Source organism: Nerophis ophidion, linkage group LG01 (genome assembly GCF_033978795.1).
Source record: "Nerophis ophidion isolate RoL-2023_Sa linkage group LG01, RoL_Noph_v1.0, whole genome shotgun sequence".
Classification (NCBI taxonomy): Eukaryota; Metazoa; Chordata; class Actinopteri; order Syngnathiformes; family Syngnathidae; genus Nerophis; species Nerophis ophidion.
Window position 1 is genome coordinate 3,422,056 of NC_084611.1, and position 24,621 is coordinate 3,446,676.

Below are 24,621 nucleotides of genomic sequence, written 5' to 3' on the forward strand. Positions count from 1 at the left end.
AAGGTGGTTCCGCTCGCCGTGCTGCGCCTCACACACGCCAGGTCTTTACTCATCTTTGTGTGTGTGTGCAGGTCTCAGGACCATCGGAGTCATCACCAAACTGGACCTGATGGATGAAGGAACCGATGCCAGAGACATCCTGGAGAACAAACTTCTGCCGCTTCGCAGAGGTACCGTCGGATCCTGGCTTTGGTTCTCGGGGGCTGAGGGGTTGTGGCAAGACTATGTCTCAGCTTCTGCAGGGTCCCCTCTAGATTGAGAGTCAGCTCATGCCCGGATTACGCAGGATCTACAAGGTCCGCTTTAAATTGTGCCAGCTCACGCACAGGTTCTACAGAGTCACCCTTAGATCATATCAGATTCTGTAAAAGATCTACAGGTCCCAGTCACTTACTGGTTCTACGTGGTCCACTCTAGATTGTGTCAGGTCAACAGGATCGCCCTAGATTATATCACGTTGCCTAGAGGTTTTACAGGGTTCAGTATAGCTTATGTCAGATCTTGTACAAGATCTACAGGGTCCCCCTAGATCATATCAGTCCAGTTCTTAGCTCCCCTGGTCTCTCCTTTGTACCGTCCTTCCTGCTTCTAGGACTTCACCCCTGATCTCTGCCCCCAAATGACCAGGTTACATCGGAGTGGTCAACCGCAGTCAGAAAGACATTGACGGCAGGAAAGACATCACGGCAGCCTTGCAGGCGGAGAGGAAGTTCTTCTTGTCCCACGCGTCCTACCGCCACCTGGCCGACCGTATGGGAACTGCCCACCTACAGAAGGTTCTCAATCAGGTGGGTTCATGTCAGGTATAGAGAGAGTATGCCCAAGCTTTGGGTGTACGACCGAAAGGACAAGATCACGGGTACAAAATGAGTTTCCTCCGCCGGGTGGTGGGTCTCTAACTTAGAGATAGGGTGAGAAGCTCTTTCATCCGGGAGGAACTCAAAGTAAAGCCGCTGTTCCTCCACATGGAGAGGAGCCAGATGAGGTGGTTCAGGCATCTGGTCAGGATGCCACCTGAACGCATCCCTAGGGAGGTGTTTAGGGCACGTCCAACTGGTAGGAGGCCACGGGGAAGACCTAGGAAGACTATGTCTCCCGGCTGGCCTGGGAACACCTTGGAATCCTTCCGAAGGGGCTGGATGAAGTGGCTGGGGAGAGGGAAGTCTGGTCTTCCCTGCTTAGGCTGCTGACCTCGGATAAGCGGAAAAAGATGGACGGATGGCTAACCCGGTTTCAGAGTTGGTCACGTAAGGGGCTTTTGACCAATCGGAGAGAGTCTGGCTGACGATTGGTCAAAAACCCCTCAGGTGACTACATGGCGCCATGTTTGGGAGCAACTCTGAAAGCCAGTCGGCCTTAGTCTCTGGAAACACGGCTCTGGCAAGGTCTAAAAGTCCAAAAGTTGGATCCTCTCATGCCTTGCTTGATCTTCCCCAGCAACTGACCAATCACATCAGAGACACTTTGCCCGGGTTACGCACCAAACTCCAGAACCAGCTGCTGTCCATCGAGAAGGAAGTGTCCGAGTACAAGAACTTCAACCCCGACGACCCCGGTCGCAAAACCAAGGCCTTGCTGCAGTCAGTACACACACACACACACACACACCTCCCAGTAATAAACATTTGCTTGACACAAATGGGGTGTGAGACAGGATGGTGCAGCAGTTTGCGGTGGACTTTGAAAAGCGGATAGAAGGTTCCGGGGACCAGGTGGACACCTGTGAGCTGTCGGGAGGAGCCAAGATCAATCGCATCTTTCACGAGCGATTCCCCTTCGAACTTGTTAAAGTATACACTTTATTATTTAGCACAATGATATCATGGTGACATCATGCTTGGTATCAACCTGTGTGTGTGTGTGTGTGTGTGTGTGTGTGTGTGTGTGTGTGTGTGTGTGTGTGTGTGTGTGTGTGTGTCCAGTTGGAGAGTGACGAGAAGACTCTTCGTAAAGAAATCAGCTACGCTATCAAGAACATTCACGGCATCAGGTGACAGTTTGTGTGTGTGTGTGTGTGTGTGTGTGTTTGTAACGTGTGTGTGTAATGTGTGTGTGTGTGTGTTTGTAACGCGTGTGTGTGGGTGTGTGTGTGTGTGTGTTTGTAACGTGTGTGTGTGAGTAATGTGTGTGTGAGTGTGTGTGTAATGTGTGTGTGTATGTATAGCTACGTGTAAGTAAATGTGAATGTGTGTGTGCGCGTGTATGCGCGTGTGTGTGTGTGTGTGTGTAATGCGTGTGTGTGTATGTATATATGTGTATGTTAATGTGATTGTGTTTGTGTGTGTATATACGTGTGCTTATATGTGTGTGTGTGATGTGTGTGTATGTATATCTGTACGTGTAAGTATATGTGATCGTGCATGTGCGCGTGTATGCGTGTGTGTGTGAGGTGTGTGTGTGTAATGTGTGTGCGTGTATGTACATATGTATGTGAATATGTGTATGTGTATAAAAATGTAAAAGTGTTTGTTAATGTGAACGTGTGTGTGTGTGTGTATGTATGTGTGCTTATGTGTGTGTGTGTGTGTGTGTGTGTATGTGAATAAAAAATTAAATTAAATTAAAAGTGTAAGTGTATGTTAATGTGAATGTGTGTGTATGTGTGTGTGCGTGTGTGTGTAATGTGTGTGTGTGTAAAATGTGTGTATGTGTGTACAATGTGTGTATGTGTATGTATACAGTTAAGTGTAATTATATGTGTGTGTAGGTGAATGTGTGTTTGCGTGTATGTGTGTGTGTGTGTGTATAAAAATGCAAAAGTGTAAGTGTATGTTAATGTGATTGTGTGTGTGTGTGTGTGTATGAATGTGTGTACACTGTTTGTATGTGTATGTATACGTGTAAGTGTAAGTGTAAGTGTATGTGTGTTATTTGTGTGTGTGTGTGTACAATGTTTGTATGTGTATGTATACGTGTAAGTGTATGTGTGTGTGTGTACAATGTTTGTATGTGTATGTATACGTGTAAGTGTAAGTGTAAGTGTGTGTGTACAATGTTTGTATGTGTATGTATACGTGTAAGTGTATGTGTGTGTGTGTACAATGTTTGTATGTGTATGTATACGTGTAAGTGTATGTGTGTGTGTGTACAATGTTTGTATGTGTATGTATACGTGTAAGTGTATGTGTGTGTGTGTGTGTACAATGTTTGTATGTGTATGAATATGTGTAAGTGTATGTGTGTGTGTGTACAATGTTTGTATGTGTATGTATACGTGTAAGTGTAAGTGTAAGTGTGTGTTGTGTGTGTGTGTGTAATGTGTGTGTTGTGTTGCAGGACGGGTCTGTTCACCCCCGACATGGCGTTCGAGACCATCGTGAAGCGTCTGATCAGCACACTGAAGGAGCCGTGTCACAAGTGCATCGACTTGGTGATCAATGAGTTAGTCAACACTGTCAGGCTCTGTGCACTCAAGGTAATAGTACACCTCACATGACCACTAATACTACTATCACCAATACTACATCTCACATGACCACTAATACTACTATACTATCAACACTACTACTACTATACTATACTATCAACACTACTACACCTCACATGACCACTACTACTACTATACTATCAACACTACTACACCTCACATGACCACTAATACTATACTATCAACACTACTACTACTACTACTATACTATCAACACTACTACATCTCACATGACCACTAATACTACTACTATTACTATACTATCAACACTACTACATCTCACATGACCACTACTACTACTATACTATACTATCAACACTACTACTACTACTACTATACTATCAACACTACTACATCTCACATGACCACTAATACTACTACTATTACTATACTATCAACACTACTACATCTCACATGACCACTACTACTACTATACTATACTATCAACACTACTACTACTACTACTATACTATCAACACTACTACTACCTCTACTACTACTACTACTACTACTACTACTACCTCTACTACTACTACTACTACTTCTACTACCTCTACTACTACTACTACTACTACTACTACTAGTACTACTACTATGTGTGCAGTTAGCTCAGTACTACTACTACTACTACTACTACTACTACTACTACCTCTACTACTACTACTATGTGTGCAGTTAGCTCAGTACTACTACTACTACTACTACTACTACTACTTCTACTACTACTACTACTACTACTACCTCTACTACTACTACTATGTGTGCAGTTAGCTCAGTACTACTACTACTACTACTACTACTACTACTTCTACTACTATGTGTGCAGTTAGCTCAGTACTACTACTACTACTACTACTACTACTACTACCTCTACTACTACTACTATGTGTGCAGTTAGCTCAGTACTATTACTACTACTACTACTACTACTACTACTACTTCTACTACTATGTTTGCAGTTAGCTCAGTACTACTACTACTACTACTAGTACTACTACTATGTGTGCAGTTAGCTCAGTACTACTACTACTACTACTACTACTACTATGTTTGCAGTTAGCTCAGTACTACTACTACTACTACTACTACTACTACTACTACTACTACTACTACTATGTGTGCAGTTAGCTCAGTACTACTACTACTACTACTACTACTACTACTATGTGTGCAGTTAGCTCAGTACTACTACTACTACTACTACTACTACTACTACTACTACTACTACTACTACTACTATGTGTGCTGTTAGCTCAGTACTACTACTACTACTACTACTACTACTACTACTACTATGTGTGCAGTTAGCTCAGTACTACTACTACTACTACTACTACTACTACTACTACTACTACTACTACTACTAGTACTACTACTACTACTATGTGTGCAGTTAGCTCAGTACTACTACTACTACTACTACTACTACTACTACTACTACTACTACTACTACTACTATGTGTGCAGTTAGCTCAGTACTACTACTACTACTACTACTACTACTACTACTACTACTACTACTACTACTACTATGTGTGCTGTTAGCTCAGTACTACTACTACTACTACTACTACTACTACTACTACTACTACTCATATGTGTGCAGTTAGCTCAGTACTACTACTACTACTACTACTACTACTATGTGTGCAGTTAGCTCAGTACTACTACTACTACTACTACTACTACTATGTGTGCAGTTAGCTCAGTACTACTACTACTACTACTACTACTACTACTATGTGTGCAGTTAGCTCAGTACTACTACTACTACTACTACTACTACTACTACTACTACTACTACTACTACTACTATGTGTGCTGTTAGCTCAGTACTACTACTACTACTACTACTACTACTACTACTATGTGTGCAGTTAGCTCAGTACTACTACTACTACTACTACTACTACTACTACTACTACTACTACTACTACTAGTACTACTACTACTACTATGTGTGCAGTTAGCTCAGTACTACTACTACTACTACTACTACTACTACTACTACTACTACTACTACTACTACTATGTGTGCAGTTAGCTCAGTACTACTACTACTACTACTACTACTACTACTACTACTACTACTACTACTACTACTATGTGTGCCGTTAGCTCAGTACTACTACTACTACTACTACTACTACTACTACTACTACTACTACTATGTGTGCAGTTAGCTCAGTACTACTACTACTACTACTACTACTACTACTACTACTACTACTACTACTACTACTATGTGTGCAGTTAGCTCAGTACTACTACTACTACTACTACTACTACTACTACTACTACTACTACTACTACTACTACTACTACTACTACTACTATGTGTGCAGTTAGCTCAGTACTACTACTACTACTACTACTACTACTACTACTACTACTACTATGTGTGCAGTTAGCTCAGTACTACTACTACTACTACTACTACTACTACTACTACTACTACTATGTGTGCAGTTAGCTCAGTACTACTACTACTACTACTACTACTACTACTACTACTACTACTATGTGTGCAGTTAGCTCAGTACCCAATGCTGCGCGAGGAGATGGAGAGAATCGTCACTCAGCACATCCGAGACAGAGAAAGTCGCACCAAAGGCCAGGTAAGCTTCACCTGTCTCTTTGTGCTTTGGTACCACAGTACCTGCTACCACAGTACCTGCTACCAAAGTACATGCTACCAAAGTACCTGCTACCGAACGTACATAAGTAGTGCAACGTAGGCTTTCAGAATAAAAGTGTAAACGTTCGGGGGGTTTTTTCCCCAAAATTTGCGAAATTAGTGAAACGCTACAATGCTAATGTTAGCATGCTAACATTATAATGCAAGTAAAGTACGCTAAGTAACCATTTTAGCGACGTATGTGTTTGTCAATTTGGTAAAACTTTTAGCATGCTGACATTATATACTGATATGTCTGTCATAAGTTAACGAGATAGCATCAATTAACAAACTTATGGGTGTATAGCGACAATACTTGCTAAAATGATAGCATGTTAACGTTAGAATGTGACTATGTGAACAGTTAGCATGCAAACAAGAGAGCATCGATTTACAAAATATACAACTTTTGGGGTGTACCTGTAAATTAGTCAACATAGTATAGTAACATTAGCATGTTAGCATGCTAACAACTTTTGCATGCTAACATTAAGTTCTAATATGCTTACTGTCAGTATGTTAACGAGCTAGCATCAATTAACAAACTTGTGGGTGTATAGCGACAATACTTGCTAAAATGATAGCATGTAATTGTAAGAATGTGACTATGTGAACAGTTAGCATGCAAACAAGAGAACATCGATTTACAAAATATGCAACTTTTAGGTGTGTACCTGTAAATTAGTCAACATAGTATAGTGACATTAGTATGCTAAAACCTTTAGCATGCTAACATCAAAGGTTAACAGGCTAGCAAGATAGCATAGCATTGAGTCCACATCAACAATATTGACTTAGCATATAACGCCAATGAGCAAAATATGTGACTTTAATATTTACACCTTTGAAAATGAGCAAAAAGCTAACGTTATGACTTTTGCATGCTCATGGGGGGCCGGTCTGAGACGGACTTAGACCTCGACTCCATGGACTTGTGGACTTGTGTGTCTTCCAGGTGATGCTGCTGGTGGACATTGAGTTGGCGTACATCAACACCAACCATGAAGACTTCATTGGCTTTGCAAAGTGAGATATAGTCATGAAGGACACAATACAATACAACTATAACAATACAATAGAACTATAACAATTCAATATAACCATAACAATACAATATAACTATAACAATGCAATATAACTTTAACAATACAATATAACTATAACAATACAATATAACTATAACAATATAACTATAACAATACAATATAACTATAACAATATAACTATAACGATTCAATATAACTATAACAATACAATATAACTATAACAATTCAATACAACTATAACAATACAATATAACTATAACAATTCCATATAACTATAACAATGCAATATAACTATGACAATGCAACATAACTGTGTGTGTGTTTGTGTGTGTGTGTGTGTGTGTGTGTGTGTCAGTGCTCAGCAGAAGAGCAGTCAGGCCAACAAGAAGAAGGCCAGCGGGACTCAGGTGAGTTGGGTCATGTGACCTGTGGAGCCACACCTGGCCTTGACACTTTGTCGCTTGTGTTGACAGGATGAGATCATGGTGAGTGCCGCTCCTTCACCACGTCATCAGCTTGCCCACACACACACACACACACGCACACACACACACACCTTGCCCGCAGGTGATCCGCAAAGGCTGGCTGACCATCAACAACATCAGCATCATGAAGGGCGGAGCCAAGGAGTACTGGTTTGTTCTGACCGCCGAGACCTTGTCCTGGTACAAAGATGACGAGGTAACCAGCACACACACACACTTGTCAATATCACTCATTAAATACTGTACATCATGTCAATATCACTCATTAAATACTGTACATCGTGTCAATATCACTCATTAAATACTGTACATCATGTCAATATCGCTCATTAAATACTGTACATCATGTCAATATCACTCATTAAATACGGTACATCATGTCAATATCACTCATTAAATACCGTACATCATGTCAATATCACTCATTAAATACTGTACATCATGTCAATATCACTCATTAAATACTGTACATCATGTCAATATCACTCATTAAATACTGTACATCGTGTCAATATCACTCATTAAATACTGTACATCGTGTCAATATCACTCATTAAATACTGTACATCATGTCAATATCACTCATTAAATACTGTACATCGTGTCAATATCACTCATTAAATACTGTACATCGTGTCAATATCACACATTAAATATTGTACATCGTGTCAATATCACTCATTAAATACTGTACATCATGTCAATATCACTCATTAAATACTGTACATCGTGTCAATATCACTCATTAAATACTGTACATCATGTCAATATCACTCATTAAATACTGTACATCGTGTCAATATCACTCTTTAAATACTGCACATCGTGTCAATATCACACATTAAATACTGCACATCGTGTCAATATCACTCATTAAATACTGTACATCGTGTCAATATCACTCATTAAATACTGTACATCATGTCAATATCACTCATTAAATACTGTACATCATGTCAATATCACTCATTAAATACCGTACATCATGTCAATATCACTCATTAAATACTGTACATCATGTCAATATGACTCATTAAATACTGTACATCATGTCAATATCACTCATTAAATACTGTACATCGTGTCAATATCACTCATTAAATACTGTACATCATGTCAATATCACTCATTAAATACTGTACATCATGTCAATATCACTCATTAAATACTGTACATCATGTCAATATCACTCATTAAATACTGTACATCATGTCAATATCACTCATTAAATACTGTACATCATGTCAATATCACTCATTAAATACTGTACATCATGTCAATATCACTCATTAAATACCGTACATCATGTCAATATCACTCATTAAATACTGTACATCATGTCAATATGACTCATTAAATACTGTACATCATGTCAATATCACTCATTAAATAATGTACATCATGTCAATATCACTCATTAAATACTGTACATCGTGTCAATATCACACATTAAATACTGTACATCATGTCAATATCACTCATTAAATACTGTACATCGTGTCAATATCACTCATTAAATACTGTACATCGTGTCAATATCACTCATTAAATACTGTACATCGTGTCAACATCACTCATTAAATACTGTACATCGTGTCAATATCACTCATTAAATACTGTACATCGTGTCAATATCACTCATTAAATACTGTACATCGTGTCAATATCACTCATTAAATACTGTACATCATGTCAATATCACTCATTAAATACTGTACATCGTGTCAATATCACACATTAAATACTGTACATCGTGTCAATATCACTCATTAAATACTGTACATCGTGTCAATATCACACATTAAATACTGTACATCATGTCAATATCACACATTAAATACTGTACATCATGTCAATATCACACATTAAATACTGTACATCATGTCAATATCACTCATTAAATACTGTACATCATGTCAATATCACACATTAAATACTTTACATCATGTCAATACCACTCATTAAATACTGTACATCATGTCAATATCACTCATTAAATACTGTACATCATGTCAATATCACTCATTAGATACTGTACATCGTGTCAATATCACTCATTAAATAATGTACATCATGTCAATATCACTCATTAAATACTGTACATCATGTCAATATCACTCATTAAATACTGTACATCATGTCAATATCACACATTAAATACTGTACATCATGTCAATATCACTCATTAAATACTGTACATCATGTCAATATCACTCATTAAATACTGTACATCATGTCAATATCACTCATTGAATACTGTACATCATGTCAATATCACTCATTAAATACTGTACATCGTGTCAATATCACTCATTAAATACTGTACATCGTGTCAATATCACTCATTAAATACTGTACATCGTGTCAATATCACTCATTAAATACTGTACATCAGGTCAATATCACTCATTAAATACTGTACATCGTGTCAATATCACTCATTAAATACTGTACATCGTGTCAATATCACTCATTAAATACTGTACATCGTGTCAATATCACTCATTAAATACTGTACATCGTGTCAATATCACTCATTAAATACTGTACATCATGTCAATACCACTCATTAAATACTGTACATCATGTCAATATCACTCATTAAATACTGTACATCATGTCAATATCACTCATTAAATACTGTACATCGTGTCAATATCACACATTAAATACTGTACATCATGTCAATATCACTCATTAAATACTGTACATCATGTCAATATCACTCATTAAATACTGTACATCGTGTCAATATCACTCATTAAATACTGTACATCGTGTCAATATCACTCATTAAATACTGTACATCGTGTCAATATCACTCATTAAATACTGTACATCATGTCAATATCACTCATTAAATACTGTACATCGTGTCAATATCACTCATTAAATACTGTACATCGTGTCAACATCACTCATTAAATACTGTACATCGTGTCAATATCACTCATTAAATACTGTACATCGTGTCAATATCACTCATTAAATACTGTACATCGTGTCAATATCACTCATTAAATACTGTACATCATGTCAATATCACTCATTAAATACTGTACATCGTGTCAATATCACACATTAAATACTGTACATCGTGTCAATATCACTCATTAAATACTGTACATCGTGTCAATATCACACATTAAATACTGTACATCATGTCAATATCACACATTAAATACTGTACATCATGTCAATATCACACATTAAATACTGTACATCATGTCAATATCACTCATTAAATACTGTACATCATGTCAATATCACACATTAAATACTTTACATCATGTCAATACCACTCATTAAATACTGTACATCATGTCAATATCACTCATTAAATACTGTACATCATGTCAATATCACTCATTAAATACTGTACATCGTGTCAATATCACTCATTAAATACTGTACATCATGTCAATATCACTCATTAAATACTGTACATCGTGTCAATATCACTCATTAAATACTGTACATCATGTCAATATCACTCATTAAATACTGTACATCGTGTCAATATCACTCATTAAATACTGTACATCATGTCAATATCACTCATTAAATACTGTACATCATGTCAATATCACTCATTAAATACTGTACATCATGTCAATATCACTCATTAAATACTGTACATCGTGTCAATATCACTCATTAAATACTGTACATCATGTCAATATCACTAATTAAATACTGTACATCATGTCAATATCACACATTAAATACTGTACATCATGGCAATATCACTCATTAAATACTGTACATCATGTCAATATCATTCATTAAATACTGTACATCATGTCAATATCACTCATTAAATACTGTACATCATGTCAATATCACTCATTAAATACTGTACATCATGTCAATATCACTCATTAAATACTCTACATCATGTCAATATCACTCATTAAATACTGTACATCATGTCAATATCACTCATTAAATACTGTACATCGTGTCAATATCACTCATTAAATACTGTACATCGTGTCAATATCACTCATTAAATACTGTACATCATGTCAATATCACTCATTAAATACTGTACATCATGTCAATATCACTCATTAAATACTGTACATCATGTCAATATCACTCATTGAATACTGTACATCATGTCAATATCACTCTTTAAATACTGTACATCATGTCAATATCACTCATTAAATACTGTACATCATGTCAATATCACTCATTAAATACTGTACATCATGTCAATATCACTCATTAAATACTGTACATCATGTCAATATCACTCATTAAATACTGTACATCATGTCAATATCACACATTAAATACTCTACATCATGTCAATATCACTTCTTAAATACTGTACATCATGTCAAATTCACTCATTAAATACTGTACATCATGTCAGTGTCACTCATTAAATACTGTACATCATGTCAATATCACTCATTAAATACTGTACATCATGTCAATATCACACATTAAATACTGTACATCATGTCAATATCACTCATTAAATACTGTACATCATGTCAATATCACTCATTAAATACTGTACATCATGTCAATATCACTCATTAAATACCGTACATCATGTCAATATCACTCATTAAATACTGTACATCATGTCAATATCACTCATTAAATACTGTACATCATGTCAGTATCACTCATTAAAAACTGTACATCATGTCAATATCACTCATTAAATACTGTACATCATGTCAATATCACTCATTAAATACTGTACATCATGTCAATATCACACATTGAATACTGTACATCATGTCAATATCACTCATTAAATACTGTACATCATGTCAATATCACTCATTAAATACTGTACATCATGTCAATATCACTCATTAAATACTGTACATCATGTCAATATCACTCATTAAATACTGTACATCATGTCAATATCACACATTGAATACTGTACATCATGTCAATATCACACATTAAATACTGTACATCATGTCAATATCACTCATTAAATACTGTACATCATGTCAATATCACTCATTAAATACTGTACATCATGTCAATATCACACATTGAATACTGTACATCGTGTCAATATCACTCATTAAATACTGTACATCATGTCAATATCACTCATTAAATACTGTACATCATGTCAATATCACTCATTAAATACTGTACATCATGTCAATATCACTCATTAAATACTGTACATCATGTCAATATCACTCTTTAAATACTGTACATCATGTCAATTTCACACATTAAATACTGTACATCATGTCAATATCACTCATTAAATACTGTACATTCTGTCAATATCACTCATTAAATACTGTACATCATGTCAATATCACTCATTAAATACTGTACATCATGTGAATATCACTCATTAAATACTTCACATCATGTCAATATCACTCATTAAATACTGTACATCATGTCAAATTCACTCATTAAATACTGTACATCATGTCAATGTCACTCATTAAATACTGTACATCATGTCAATATCACTCATTAAATACTGTACATCATGTCAATATCACACATTAAATACTGTACATCATGTCAATATCACTCATTAAATACTGTACATCATGTCAATATCACTCATTAAATACTGTACATCATGTCAATATCACTCATTAAATACTGTACATCATGTCAATATCACTCATTAAATACTGTACATCATGTCAATATCACTCATCAATTACTGTACATCATGTCAATATCACTCATTAAATACTGTACATCATGTCAATATCACACATTAAATACTGTACATCGTGTCAATATCACTCATTAAATACTGTACATCATGTCAATATCCCTCATTAAATACTGTACATCGTGTCAATATCACACATTAAATACTGTACATCATGTCAATATCACTCATTAAATACTTTACATCGTGTCAATATCACTCTTTAAATACTGTACATCGTGTCAATATCACTCATTAAATAATGTACATCATGTCAATATCACTCATTAAATACTGTACATCATGTCAATATCACTCATTAAATACTGTACATCGTGTCAATATCACTCATTAAATACTGTACATCATGTCAATATCACACATTAAATACTGTACATCATGTCAATGTCACTCATTAAATACTGTACATCATGTCAATATCACACATTAAATACTGTACATCGTGTCAATATCACTCATTAAATACTGTACATCATGTCAATATCACTCATTAAATACTGTACATCATGTCAATATCACTCATTAAATACTGTACATCATGTCAATATCACTCTTTAAATACTGTACATCATGTCAATTTCACACATTAAATACTGTACATCATGTCAATATCACTCATTAAATACTGTACATTCTGTCAATATCACTCATTAAATACTGTACATCATGTCAATATCACTCATTAAATACTGTACATCATGTGAATATCACTCATTAAATACTCTACATCATGTCAATATCACTCATTAAATACTGTACATCATGTCAAATTCACTCATTAAATACTGTACATCATGTCAATGTCACTCATTAAATACTGTACATCATGTCAATATCACTCATTAAATACTGTACATCATGTCAATATCACACATTAAATACTGTACATCATGTCAATATCACTCATTAAATACTGTACATCATGTCAATATCACTCATTAAAAACTGTACATCATGTCAATATCACTCATTAAATACTGTACATCATGTCAATATCACTCATTAAATACTGTACATCATGTCAATATCACTCATTAAATACTGTACATCATGTCAATATCACTCATCAATTACTGTACATCATGTCAATATCACTCATTAAATACTGTACATCATGTCAATATCACACATTAAATACTGTACATCGTGTCAATATCACTCATTAAATACTGTACATCATGTCAATATCCCTCATTAAATACTGTACATCGTGTCAATATCACACATTAAATACTGTACATCATGTCAATATCACTCATTAAATACTTTACATCGTGTCAATATCACTCTTTAAATACTGTACATTGTGTCAATATCACTCATTAAATAATGTACATCATGTCAATATCACTCATTAAATACTGTACATCATGTCAATATCACTCATTAAATACTGTACATCGTGTCAATATCACTCATTAAATACTGTACATCATGTCAATATCACACATTAAATACTGTACATCATGTCAATGTCACTCATTAAATACTGTACATCATGTCAATATCACACATTAAATACTGTACATCGTGTCAATATCACTCATTAAATACTGTACATCATGTCAATATCACTCATTAAATACTGTACATCATGTCAATATCACTCATTAAATACTGTACATCGTGTCAATATCACTCATTAAATACTGTACATCATGTCAATATCACTCATTAAATACTGTACATCATGTCAATATCACTCATTAAATACTGTACATCATGTGTTGTGCTGCTCGCCCCCTGCAGGAGAAAGAGAAGAAGTACATGCTGCCTGTCGACCATCTCAAGCTCAAAGACATCGAGAAGAGTTTCATGTCCAGCAAGCACATCTTTGCTCTCTTCAACACCGAACACAGGTGAGTGTGTGTGTGTGTGTGTGTGTGTGTGTGTGTGTGTGTGTGTGTGTGTGTGTGTGTGTGTGTGTGTGTCTTCTTGCATTTCCACCCTTCTTGAGACGGCAAGGAGGAAAAGTAGCATCCATATGAGGAGGTGTGAACATGCTCCCAACAACACTGCATCTAAAAAGAGACAAATACTAGAATCCGTGAACATTGCTCCAAAGTCGGGATTTTTTTAAATTGATTTAATGTGCATAGAAAAGTAAACATTGACAGGTTCAAGGCAGCAATAAATGAAACAACAAGATGGCAGCTAAAGAAGGACTTCCCTGTTCATTCACAACTGATTTTAGCACCACAGGATGTAGAAATACACTACACTACTAAGACTATAGCGGCTGTTAACAGTTAGCTTCTACAGCTAGGTTGCACAAAGTGCGGCACAGGGGCCGTCTGTGGTCCCCGAGTCCTTTTTCATCGGCCTTAAGCACGTCACAAAAAAACAAAAACATCTCATTTGCACCCCTGGTGGTGAATTCTACCAACATGAGGGTGGTCCCAAAAACAAGGGATTTTTCACATTGACTGTGTGTCGCTTTTAAAAGTGCTCCCCCCCTGGTCAACATATGAAATAACAAGTGTGTGTGTAAAAATGTGAAATGCTCCCCCTCTGGTCAACATATGAAACAACAAGTATGTGGAATAAGTTGAAATGCGCCCCCTTTGGTCAACATATGAAATAACATTTAAAACAAACAAACAAAAAAAACATATGAAATAACAAGTGTGTGTCAGAAATTGAAATGCGCCCCCTCTGGTCAACATATGAAATAACAAGTGTGTGTAAGAATGTGAAGTGCTCCCCCTCTGGTCAACTAATGAAATAACAAGTACGTGGAAGAAATTGAAATGCGCCCCCCTTAGTCAACATATGAATTAACAAGTGTGTGTAAAAATGTGAAGTGCTCCCCCTCTGGTCAACATATGAAATAACAAGTATGTGGAAGAAATTGAAATGCGCCCCCTTTGGTCAACATATGAAATAAAATTTAAAACAAAACAAAAAAAAACTTATGAAATAACAAGTGTGTGTAAGAAATTGAAATGAGCCCCCTCTGGCCAACATATGAAATAACAAGTGTGTGTAAAAATGTGAAGTGCTCCCCCTCTGGTCAACATATGAAATAACAAGTGTGTGTAAAAGTGTGAAGTGCTCCCCCTCCGGTCAACTAATGAAATAACAAGTGTGTGGAAGTAATTGAAATGCACCCCCTTTGGTCAACATATGAAATAACAAGTGTGTGTGAAAATGTGAAGTGCTCCCCCTCTGGTCAACTAATGAAACAACAAGTACGTGGAAGAAATTGAAATGCACCCCCTTTGGTCAACATATGAAATAAAATTTAAAACAAACAACAACAAAAAACATATGAAATAACAAGTGTCTGTAAGAAGTTGAAATGTGCCCCCTTAGGTCAACACATGAAATAACAAGTGTGTGTAAAAATGTGAAGTGCACCCCCTCTGGTCAACATATGAAATAACAAGTGTGTGTAAAAATGTGAAGTGCTCCCCTTCTGGTCAACATATGAAACAACAACTATGTGGAAGAAGTTGAAATGCGCCCCCTTAGGTCAACATATGAAATAACAAGTGTGTGTAAAAATGTGAAGTGCTCCCCCTCTGGTCAACATATGAAATAAAATTTAAAACAAACAACAACAAAAAACATATGAAATAACAAGTGTCTGTAAGAAGTTGAAATGTGCCCCCTTAGGTCAACACATGAAATAACAAGTGTGTGTAAAAATGTGAAGTGCTCCCCTTCTGGTCAACATATGAAACAACAACTATGTGGAAGAAGTTGAAATGCGCCCCCTTAGGTCAACATATGAAATAACAAGTGTGTGTAAAAATGTGAAGTGCTCCCCCTCTGGTCAACATATGTCAACAAGTATGTGGAAGAAATTGAAATGCGCCCCCCTTCGGTCAACATATGAAATAACAAGTGTGTGTGTAAAAATGTGAAGTGCTCCCCCTCTGGTCAACATATGAAACAACAAGTATGTGGAAGAAATTGAAATGCGCCCCCTTAGGTCAGCATATGAAATAACAAGTGCGTGTAAAAATGTGAAGTGCTCCCCCTCTGGTCAACTAATGAAATAACAAGTACGTGGAAGAAATTGAAATGCGTCCCCTTTGGTCAACATATGAAATAAAATTTAAAACAAACAAAAAAAAACATATGAAATAACAAGTGTGTGTAAGAAATTGAAATGCGCCCCCTCTGGCCAACATATGAAATAACAAGTGTGTGTAAAAATGTGAAGTCTCCCCCTCCGGTCAACATATGAAACAACAAGTATGTGGAAGAAATTGAAATGCGCCCCCTTCGGTCGACATATGAAATAACAAGTGTGTGTAAAAATGTGAAGTGCTCCCCCTCTGGTCAACATATGAAACAACAAGTATGTGGAAGAAGTTGAAATGCGCCCCCTTTGGTCAACATATGAAATAAAATTAAAAAAAAAAAAAAAAAAAAACATATGAAATAACAAGTGTGTGTAAGGAATTGAAATGCGCCCCCTCTGGCCAACATATGAAATAACAAGTGTGTGTAAAAATGTGAAGTTCTCCCCCTCTGGTCAACATATGAAACAACAAGTATGTGGAAGAAATTGAAATGCGCCCCCCCTTAGGTCAACATATGAAATAACAAGTGTGTGTGAAAATGTGAAGTGCTCCCCCTCTGGTCAACATATGAAACAACAAGTATGTGGAAGAAATTGAAATGCACCCCCTTTGGTCAACATATGAAATAAAATTTAAATACAAATCAAAAAAAAAAAAAAACATATGAAATAACAAGTTCTCATAATTTTTCCGTTTCTGTAATATTGCAATATATTCTCATAAAATTACTACTTTTTAATGCAAAATGGTGACATTTGTCATATAAAAGGCTGATTTTTATCGCCATGTTTTGTTGTTCTTGTGAAATAGTGAAATTGTTTGAGTGAAATTATGACTTTTTGTCATAATTTTGCCAAGAAAAATTCCGAATATTATCATAACATTGCCAACATTATAAAGTTTTCTTATAAATGTGTGACTTTTGCCACCAGGTTAGCATAAAACAACAAAATGTACACATTTTTGGTTTATATCAACAACATTCGGGGGTAATGCTAGAATGGCGAGTTTAGCATGTGAATGGTTAGCATGCTAATGAGCATTTAACTCCTGCCAAATTGATTACAAATATAAAATTTTAGTGTTAGCATGCTAACTTGAGAAAGCAGAAAGTAAAGATATTAATGTATGAATTTGGCCCCAATGTTAGCATGCTAGCATGTTAGCATAACAAGGTTGTCGGTGTACATTTCAGGAACGTATACAAGGACTACCGCCAGTTGGAGTTGGCCAGTGAGTCCCAGGAGGAGGTGGACAGTTGGAAGGCATCTTTCCTACGGGCAGGCGTGTACCCTGAACGCACCGTGGTACTCCTTCCTCATTTAGCATAATTGCAATATGTTCCTCTGACGGCGTCACACCTTGAATTTTCTCTTCTTCTTCCTCGGCAGGATAAAGACAAGGTGAGTGCTTGTGTCTCACCCGAGAAAAACGCGCCGGGTGTTGTTGATTTTTGGCACGGACGCCCCTATCGTTCCCCTGGGACGCTATCTTGTCATCATGCTACTTGACCGGGTGTTGTTGGCGTTTGGCACGGACACCCGATCGTTCGCTGGGACGCTATCTCGTTAGCATGCTAACCGCTAACCGGCGGACGTCTGCCGTTGCAGGTGGAGGTGGAGGACTCCAACACGGACGGACAGATCCACAGTCTGGACCCTCAACTGGAGAGGCAGGTGGAGATCGTCAGGAACCTGGTGGACTCCTACCTGTCCATCATCCATCGCACCATCAAAGACCTGGTCCCCAAGACCGTCATGCACCTGATGGTCAACAATGTACGACTATACCTTCTGCACAACTGAATTTGCTAACCTAGCAAAAAGGCAGCATTAGCGTTAGATGTGTTGAAGTGTGATGATAATTAACCAATAGAAATTAGCTTGCTCCCAACAGTTTACAAATTTTCTTAAGCGCTAGCTGACTTAGCAAATGTCACACTAAACCAAAACATCTGGTTATACATGCTAACATAAGCTTGTAGCTACATTTAAAAAAAAAAATTACAACCATGGGAATGAAGAAAGTGAGTAAGATTGAGTAATACAGGTAGAAACCGGCTAAAATGCTAGCATTTTAATATTAGCATTCTACCATGCTAACAAGATAGCATCAATAAACAAAATATGGTAATGTTAGCATGCTAACAAGTTCACATTTCAATGCTAGTTAAGTAGCACTAACTAACAATATAAGTGACGTTTATTATAAAAAGTGACTTAGATTTAAAAAAAAAATCATAGCATGCTAATGTTAGCATGTTAACAGTTAGCGTTCAAAGAAGATAGCGTCAAGTAACCAACTATATCACTTTTAGGTATACATGTATTAATGCAAAGTTGTAGCTTTGAAGATAACACGTTAATGTTAGCATGCTAACATGCTAACATTAAAACGTTAGTAAACTTGCAGTAAGTAACGCTATAAATTACTTTTAAATGTATACCAATGAACTAGGGGGAAAAATAGTAGTACGCTAGTGTTCATAGAAAATAGTGTCAAGTAACAAGATCGATCACTCTAAAGTATATGTGCCAAATTAGCTAAAAAGCTATCGCATAGGATCTGTCTCTCAGCTAATTATTATACTTTAGGTTGCTATCTGAAATTTGGGTTACCAGCCCTATCACCGCTATATGCTGTAGCGAATGTGGCTAAAATGCTACCATGTTGATATTTAATGGGCTACTATGACAACAAGATAGCGTCAATCGACAAAATACCTGACTCTTACGTGTATTCCTGCAAAGTTATCGCTTAAAAGATAACACGGTAATGTTAGCATGCTAACATTCTAACATGAAAACGCTAGTTAACTTGCAGTAAGTAACGCTATAATAGACTTTTAAATGTATACCAATGAACTAGGGGGAAAAATAGTAGTACGCTATTGTTAGCATGTTAACAGTTAGCATTCAAAGAAGATAGCGTCAAGTAAACTACTATATCACTTTTTGGTATACATGTGCAAAATTTGCTAAAAGGCTACGGCATAAGATTTTTCTTTTGGCTATTTGTTTTACCTTTGGTTGCTATCTGAAATTTGGGTTAGCAGCCCTATCACCGCTAAATGCCGTAGCGAATGTGGCTAAAATGCTACCATGTTGATATTTAATGGGCTACTATGACAACAAGATAGCGTCAATCGACAAAATACCTGACTCTTACGTGTATTCCTGCAAAGTTATCGCTTAAAAGATAACACGGTAATGTTAGCATGCTAACATTCCAACATGAAAACGCTAGTTAACTTGCAGTAAGTAACGCTATAATAGACTTTTAAATGTATACCAATGAACTAGGGGGAAAAATAGTAGTACGCTATTGTTAGCATGTTAACAGTTAGCATTCAAAGAAGATAGCGTCAAGTAAACTACTATATCACTTTTAGGTATACATGTGCAAAATTTGCTAAAAGGCTACGGCATAAGATTTTTATTTTGACTATTTGTTGTACTTTAGGTTGCTATCTGAAATTTGGGTTAGCAGCCCTATCACCGCTAAATGCCGTAGCGAATGTGGCTAAAATGTTACCATGTTGATATTTAATGGGCTACTATGGCAACAAGATACCTGACACGTACGTGTATTCCTGCAAAGTTATTGCTTAAAAGATAACACAAAGTTATCACTTAAAAGATAACACGGTAATGTTAGCATGCTAATATGCTAATATGAAAACGCTAGTTAACTTGCAGTAAGTAATGCTATAAATGACTTTTAAATGTATACCAATGAACTAAGGGGAAAAACAGTACTACGCTAATGTTAGCATGTTAATAGTTAGCATTCAAAGAAGATAGCGTCAAGTAAACTACTGTATCAATTTTAGGTATACATGTGCAAAATTTGCTAAAAGGCTACGGCATAAGATTTTTCTTTTGGCTATTTGTTGTACCTTAGGTTGCTATCTGAAATTTGGGTTACCAGCCCCATCACCGCTAAATGCCGTAGCGAATGTGGCTAAAATGCTATCATGTTGATGTTAAATGTGCTACCATGCTAATGCGATGAAAAGGGCTGTTTGACCAGCTCTCCTATGTGTTTTAAGCGATGTCCTTATTAGGTATGACGAGGTGCAGTAATTGGACTTCCTCTCGTCCAATCAGACGAAGGACTTCATCCACTCCGACCTGCTGGCCCAGATTTACTCGTGCGCCGACCAAAACACCCTGATGGACGAGTCCCAGGAGCAGGTAGCGCCTCGGCAGAGCGCCGCCCGTGTTGCAGCTGTCCTCAAGCGTAGCGTATCCCTCAGGCTCGTCACCGCGACGACATGCTGCGGATGTACCACGCCCTGCGCGAAGGCCTCGACATCATCGGCGACATCAGCACCTCCACCGTCACCACCGGCATGCCGCCGCCCGTGGACGACTCCTGGCTGCAGGTGACGGGCGCCCCGTCGGGCCGCAGGTAGGACCGCACGCCGACGCCGCACGCTCGCCGGCCAGTAAAAGACAAACCCCACTCAGGTCTCCCATGTCCAGTCCCACGCCGCAACGTCGGGCGCCACCCGGCCCCCTGCGCCCGGGCGCTCGGGCCGCACCCGGCGCCCCCTCAAGACCCGCCGTGTCGCCCGACGCCGGACCCGCCGCCCCGTCCCGGCCCAACAGAGGACCGCCGCCCGGGGTTCCCAGGTAGCAACACCGTGATAGCAATGCTAACTTAGTCATGCTGACGCTGTTCCATATTTTCTGTGTTGACTCGGTTCAGACATTTCCTGCTTTTCCCGAAATTCCAATAATTCCGTAATACTATTTTTCATTTCAACATTTTACGACTTCAACATTTTGTCCACCGATTTGAAAAATTTCAACACCAACTATTTCAACTCAATCACAACATTCAAGTTTTTTACAATTTTCCCAAAATATTCCCGCTTTTCCCAAAATTCCCAATTTTTGGGAAATTCCCATTGGAATGAATGGGACATTTTTCAAAAGTCCATAATTCCCACATTTTTCATCTGATTCAAATTGTCCCAACTTCAACATATCCAGCTTGTTCAGGATTTGTGTGCAATACTTCCACAATTCTGAAAAATTTTCCAGGATTTTCCAGAATTCCTGGTTTTCCAAAACCTAATTTCGCCCCTTTTTTTCTGGCGACTACTCCTTCCACATTTTTCAACGCATTTGAACCGTTCTACCGTCAAAATATTCCTCTTAAACAGGACAAAAAACAAAGTTGTTTTTTGAACTGGAAAAATTCCCCAAATTCCAGGAATTCCATATTAGTATTTCTCATTTCAACATGTTATTATTTCAACATTTTGTCCACCAATTTTAACAATTTCAACACCAAGATTTTTACCATTTTCAAAAAAAATTCCCGCCATCCCAAAATTTCTAATTTTGGGGGAAATTCCCATTGGAATGAATGGGACATTTTTCAAAATTCCATAATTCCCACATTTTTCATCTGATTCAAACTGTTCCAACTTCAACATATCCATCCTGTTCAGGAATGGTGTGCTCTACTTCCACACTCCAAATTTTTTTTCCAGGATTTTCCATAATTCCTGGTTTTCCAAAGCCCTATTTCCACCCTTTTTTTCTGGCGACTACTCCTTCCACATTTTTCAACGCATTTCAACCGTTCTATCGTCAAAACATTCCTCTTAATCAGGACAAAAAACTAAGTTGTTTTTTGAACTGGAAAAATTCCCCAAATTCCAGGAATTCTGTAATACTATTCCCCATTTCAACATGTTATTACTTCAACATTTTGTCCACCGATTAGAAAAATTTCAACAACCATTTCAAAAATTCCTGCTTTTCCCAAAATTACCAATTTTTTAGGGAATTCCCATCCAAATGAATGTTACATTTTTCAAACTTCCATAATTCCCACATTTTTCATCTGATTCAAACTGTTTCAACTCCAAAAATATTCAGTCTGTTCAGGAAGTGTGTGCTCTACTTCCACAATTCTGAAAAAATTTCAAGGATTTTCCAGAATTCCTGGTTTTCCAAAGTCCTATTTCCACCCTTTTTTTCTGGCGACTACTCCTTCCACATTTTTCAACGCATTTCAACCGTTCTACCATCAAAACATTCCTCTTAATCAGGACAAAAAACCAAGTGGTTTTTTGAACTGGAAAAATTCCCAAAATTCCAGGAATTCCATAATACTATTTCTCATTTCAACATGTTATTATTTCCACATTTTGTCCACCGATTTGAAAAATTTCAACACCAACTATTTCAAATCATTCACAACATTCAAGTGTTTTGCTATTTTCAAAAAAAATTCAAGCTTTTCCCAAAATTCCCAAATTTGGGGAAATTCCCATTGAAATGAATGGGACATTTTTCAAAATTGCATAATTCCCACATTTTTCATCTGATTCAAACTGTTCCAACTTCAACATATCCAGCCTGTTCAGGAAGTGTGTGCTCTACTTCCATAATTCTGAAAAAAATTCCAGGATTTTCCGGAATTCCTGGTTTTCCAAAACCTAATTTCCACCGTTTTTTCTGGCGACTACTCCTTCCACATTTTTCAACGCATTTCAACCGTTCTACCGTCAAAACATTCCTCTTAATCAGGACAGAAAACCAAGTTGTTTTTTGAACTGGAAAAATTCCCCAAATTCCAGGAATTCCATAACACTATTTCTCATTTCAACATGTTATTATTTCAACGTTTTGTCCACCGATTTGAAAAATTTCAACACCAACTATTTCAACTCAATCACAACATTCAAGTTTTTTACAATTTTCCCAAAAAATTCCCGCTTTTCCCAAATTTCCCAATTTTGGGGGAAATTCCCACTGAAATGAATGGGACAATTTTCAAAATTCCATAATCCCCACATTTTTCATCTGACTCAAACTGTTCCAACTCCAAAAATATTCAGCCTGTTCAGGAAGTGTGTGCTCTACTTCAACAATTCTGAAAAAAATTCCAGGATTTTTCAGAATTCCTGGTTTTCCAAAACCTAATTTCCACCCTTTTTTCAACACATTTCTACCATTCTACCGTCAAAACATTCCTCTTAATCAGGAAAAAAAACAAAGTTGTTTTTTAACTGGAAAAATTCCCAAAATTCCAAGAAATTCCATAATACTTTTTTTCATTTCAACATGTTATTACTTCAACATTTTGTCCACCGATTAGAAAGATTTCCACAACCATTTCAACTCATTCAGACCATTCAAGTTTTTTTGTACCATTTTCAAAAAAAATCCCGCTTTTCCCCAAAATCCCAATTTTGGGGGCAATTCCCATTGAAATGAACGGTAAATTTTTCAA

At 36.9% G+C, this 24,621-nt stretch overlaps 2 protein-coding genes across 4 annotated transcripts in view; one reads left to right on the forward strand and one right to left on the reverse strand.

Annotated features, from left to right (window-relative positions):
* Positions 1–24,621, reverse strand: part of LOC133549033 (merlin-like) — a 186,314-nt gene that overhangs the window by 25,519 nt on the left and 136,174 nt on the right. The gene's annotated exons all lie outside the window — the stretch shown is intronic.
* The window catches only part of LOC133549064 (dynamin-1-like), a 36,466-nt gene that overhangs the window by 6,416 nt on the left and 5,429 nt on the right, over positions 1–24,621 (forward strand). The window contains exons 4-22 of one of the 2 annotated variants that reach the window (XM_061894161.1): positions 1–3; positions 72–170; positions 628–788; positions 1,438–1,580; positions 1,655–1,790; positions 1,923–1,990; positions 3,277–3,415; positions 5,959–6,045; positions 7,060–7,130; positions 7,506–7,557; positions 7,624–7,635; positions 7,718–7,831; positions 15,080–15,189; positions 18,560–18,671; positions 18,756–18,767; positions 18,975–19,142; positions 21,474–21,560; positions 21,623–21,777; positions 21,837–22,001. The exon at positions 1–3 is cut by the window's left edge and continues 201 nt beyond it. In XM_061894161.1, the coding sequence (XP_061750145.1) occupies positions 1–3; positions 72–170; positions 628–788; positions 1,438–1,580; positions 1,655–1,790; positions 1,923–1,990; positions 3,277–3,415; positions 5,959–6,045; positions 7,060–7,130; positions 7,506–7,557; positions 7,624–7,635; positions 7,718–7,831; positions 15,080–15,189; positions 18,560–18,671; positions 18,756–18,767; positions 18,975–19,142; positions 21,474–21,560; positions 21,623–21,777; positions 21,837–22,001 (1,894 nt within the window). The remainder of the gene's footprint in view (positions 4–71; positions 171–627; positions 789–1,437; positions 1,581–1,654; positions 1,791–1,922; positions 1,991–3,276; positions 3,416–5,958; positions 6,046–7,059; positions 7,131–7,505; positions 7,558–7,623; positions 7,636–7,717; positions 7,832–15,079; positions 15,190–18,559; positions 18,672–18,755; positions 18,768–18,974; positions 19,143–21,473; positions 21,561–21,622; positions 21,778–21,836; positions 22,002–24,621) is intronic. The other variant, XM_061894171.1, reaches the window with a different exon arrangement.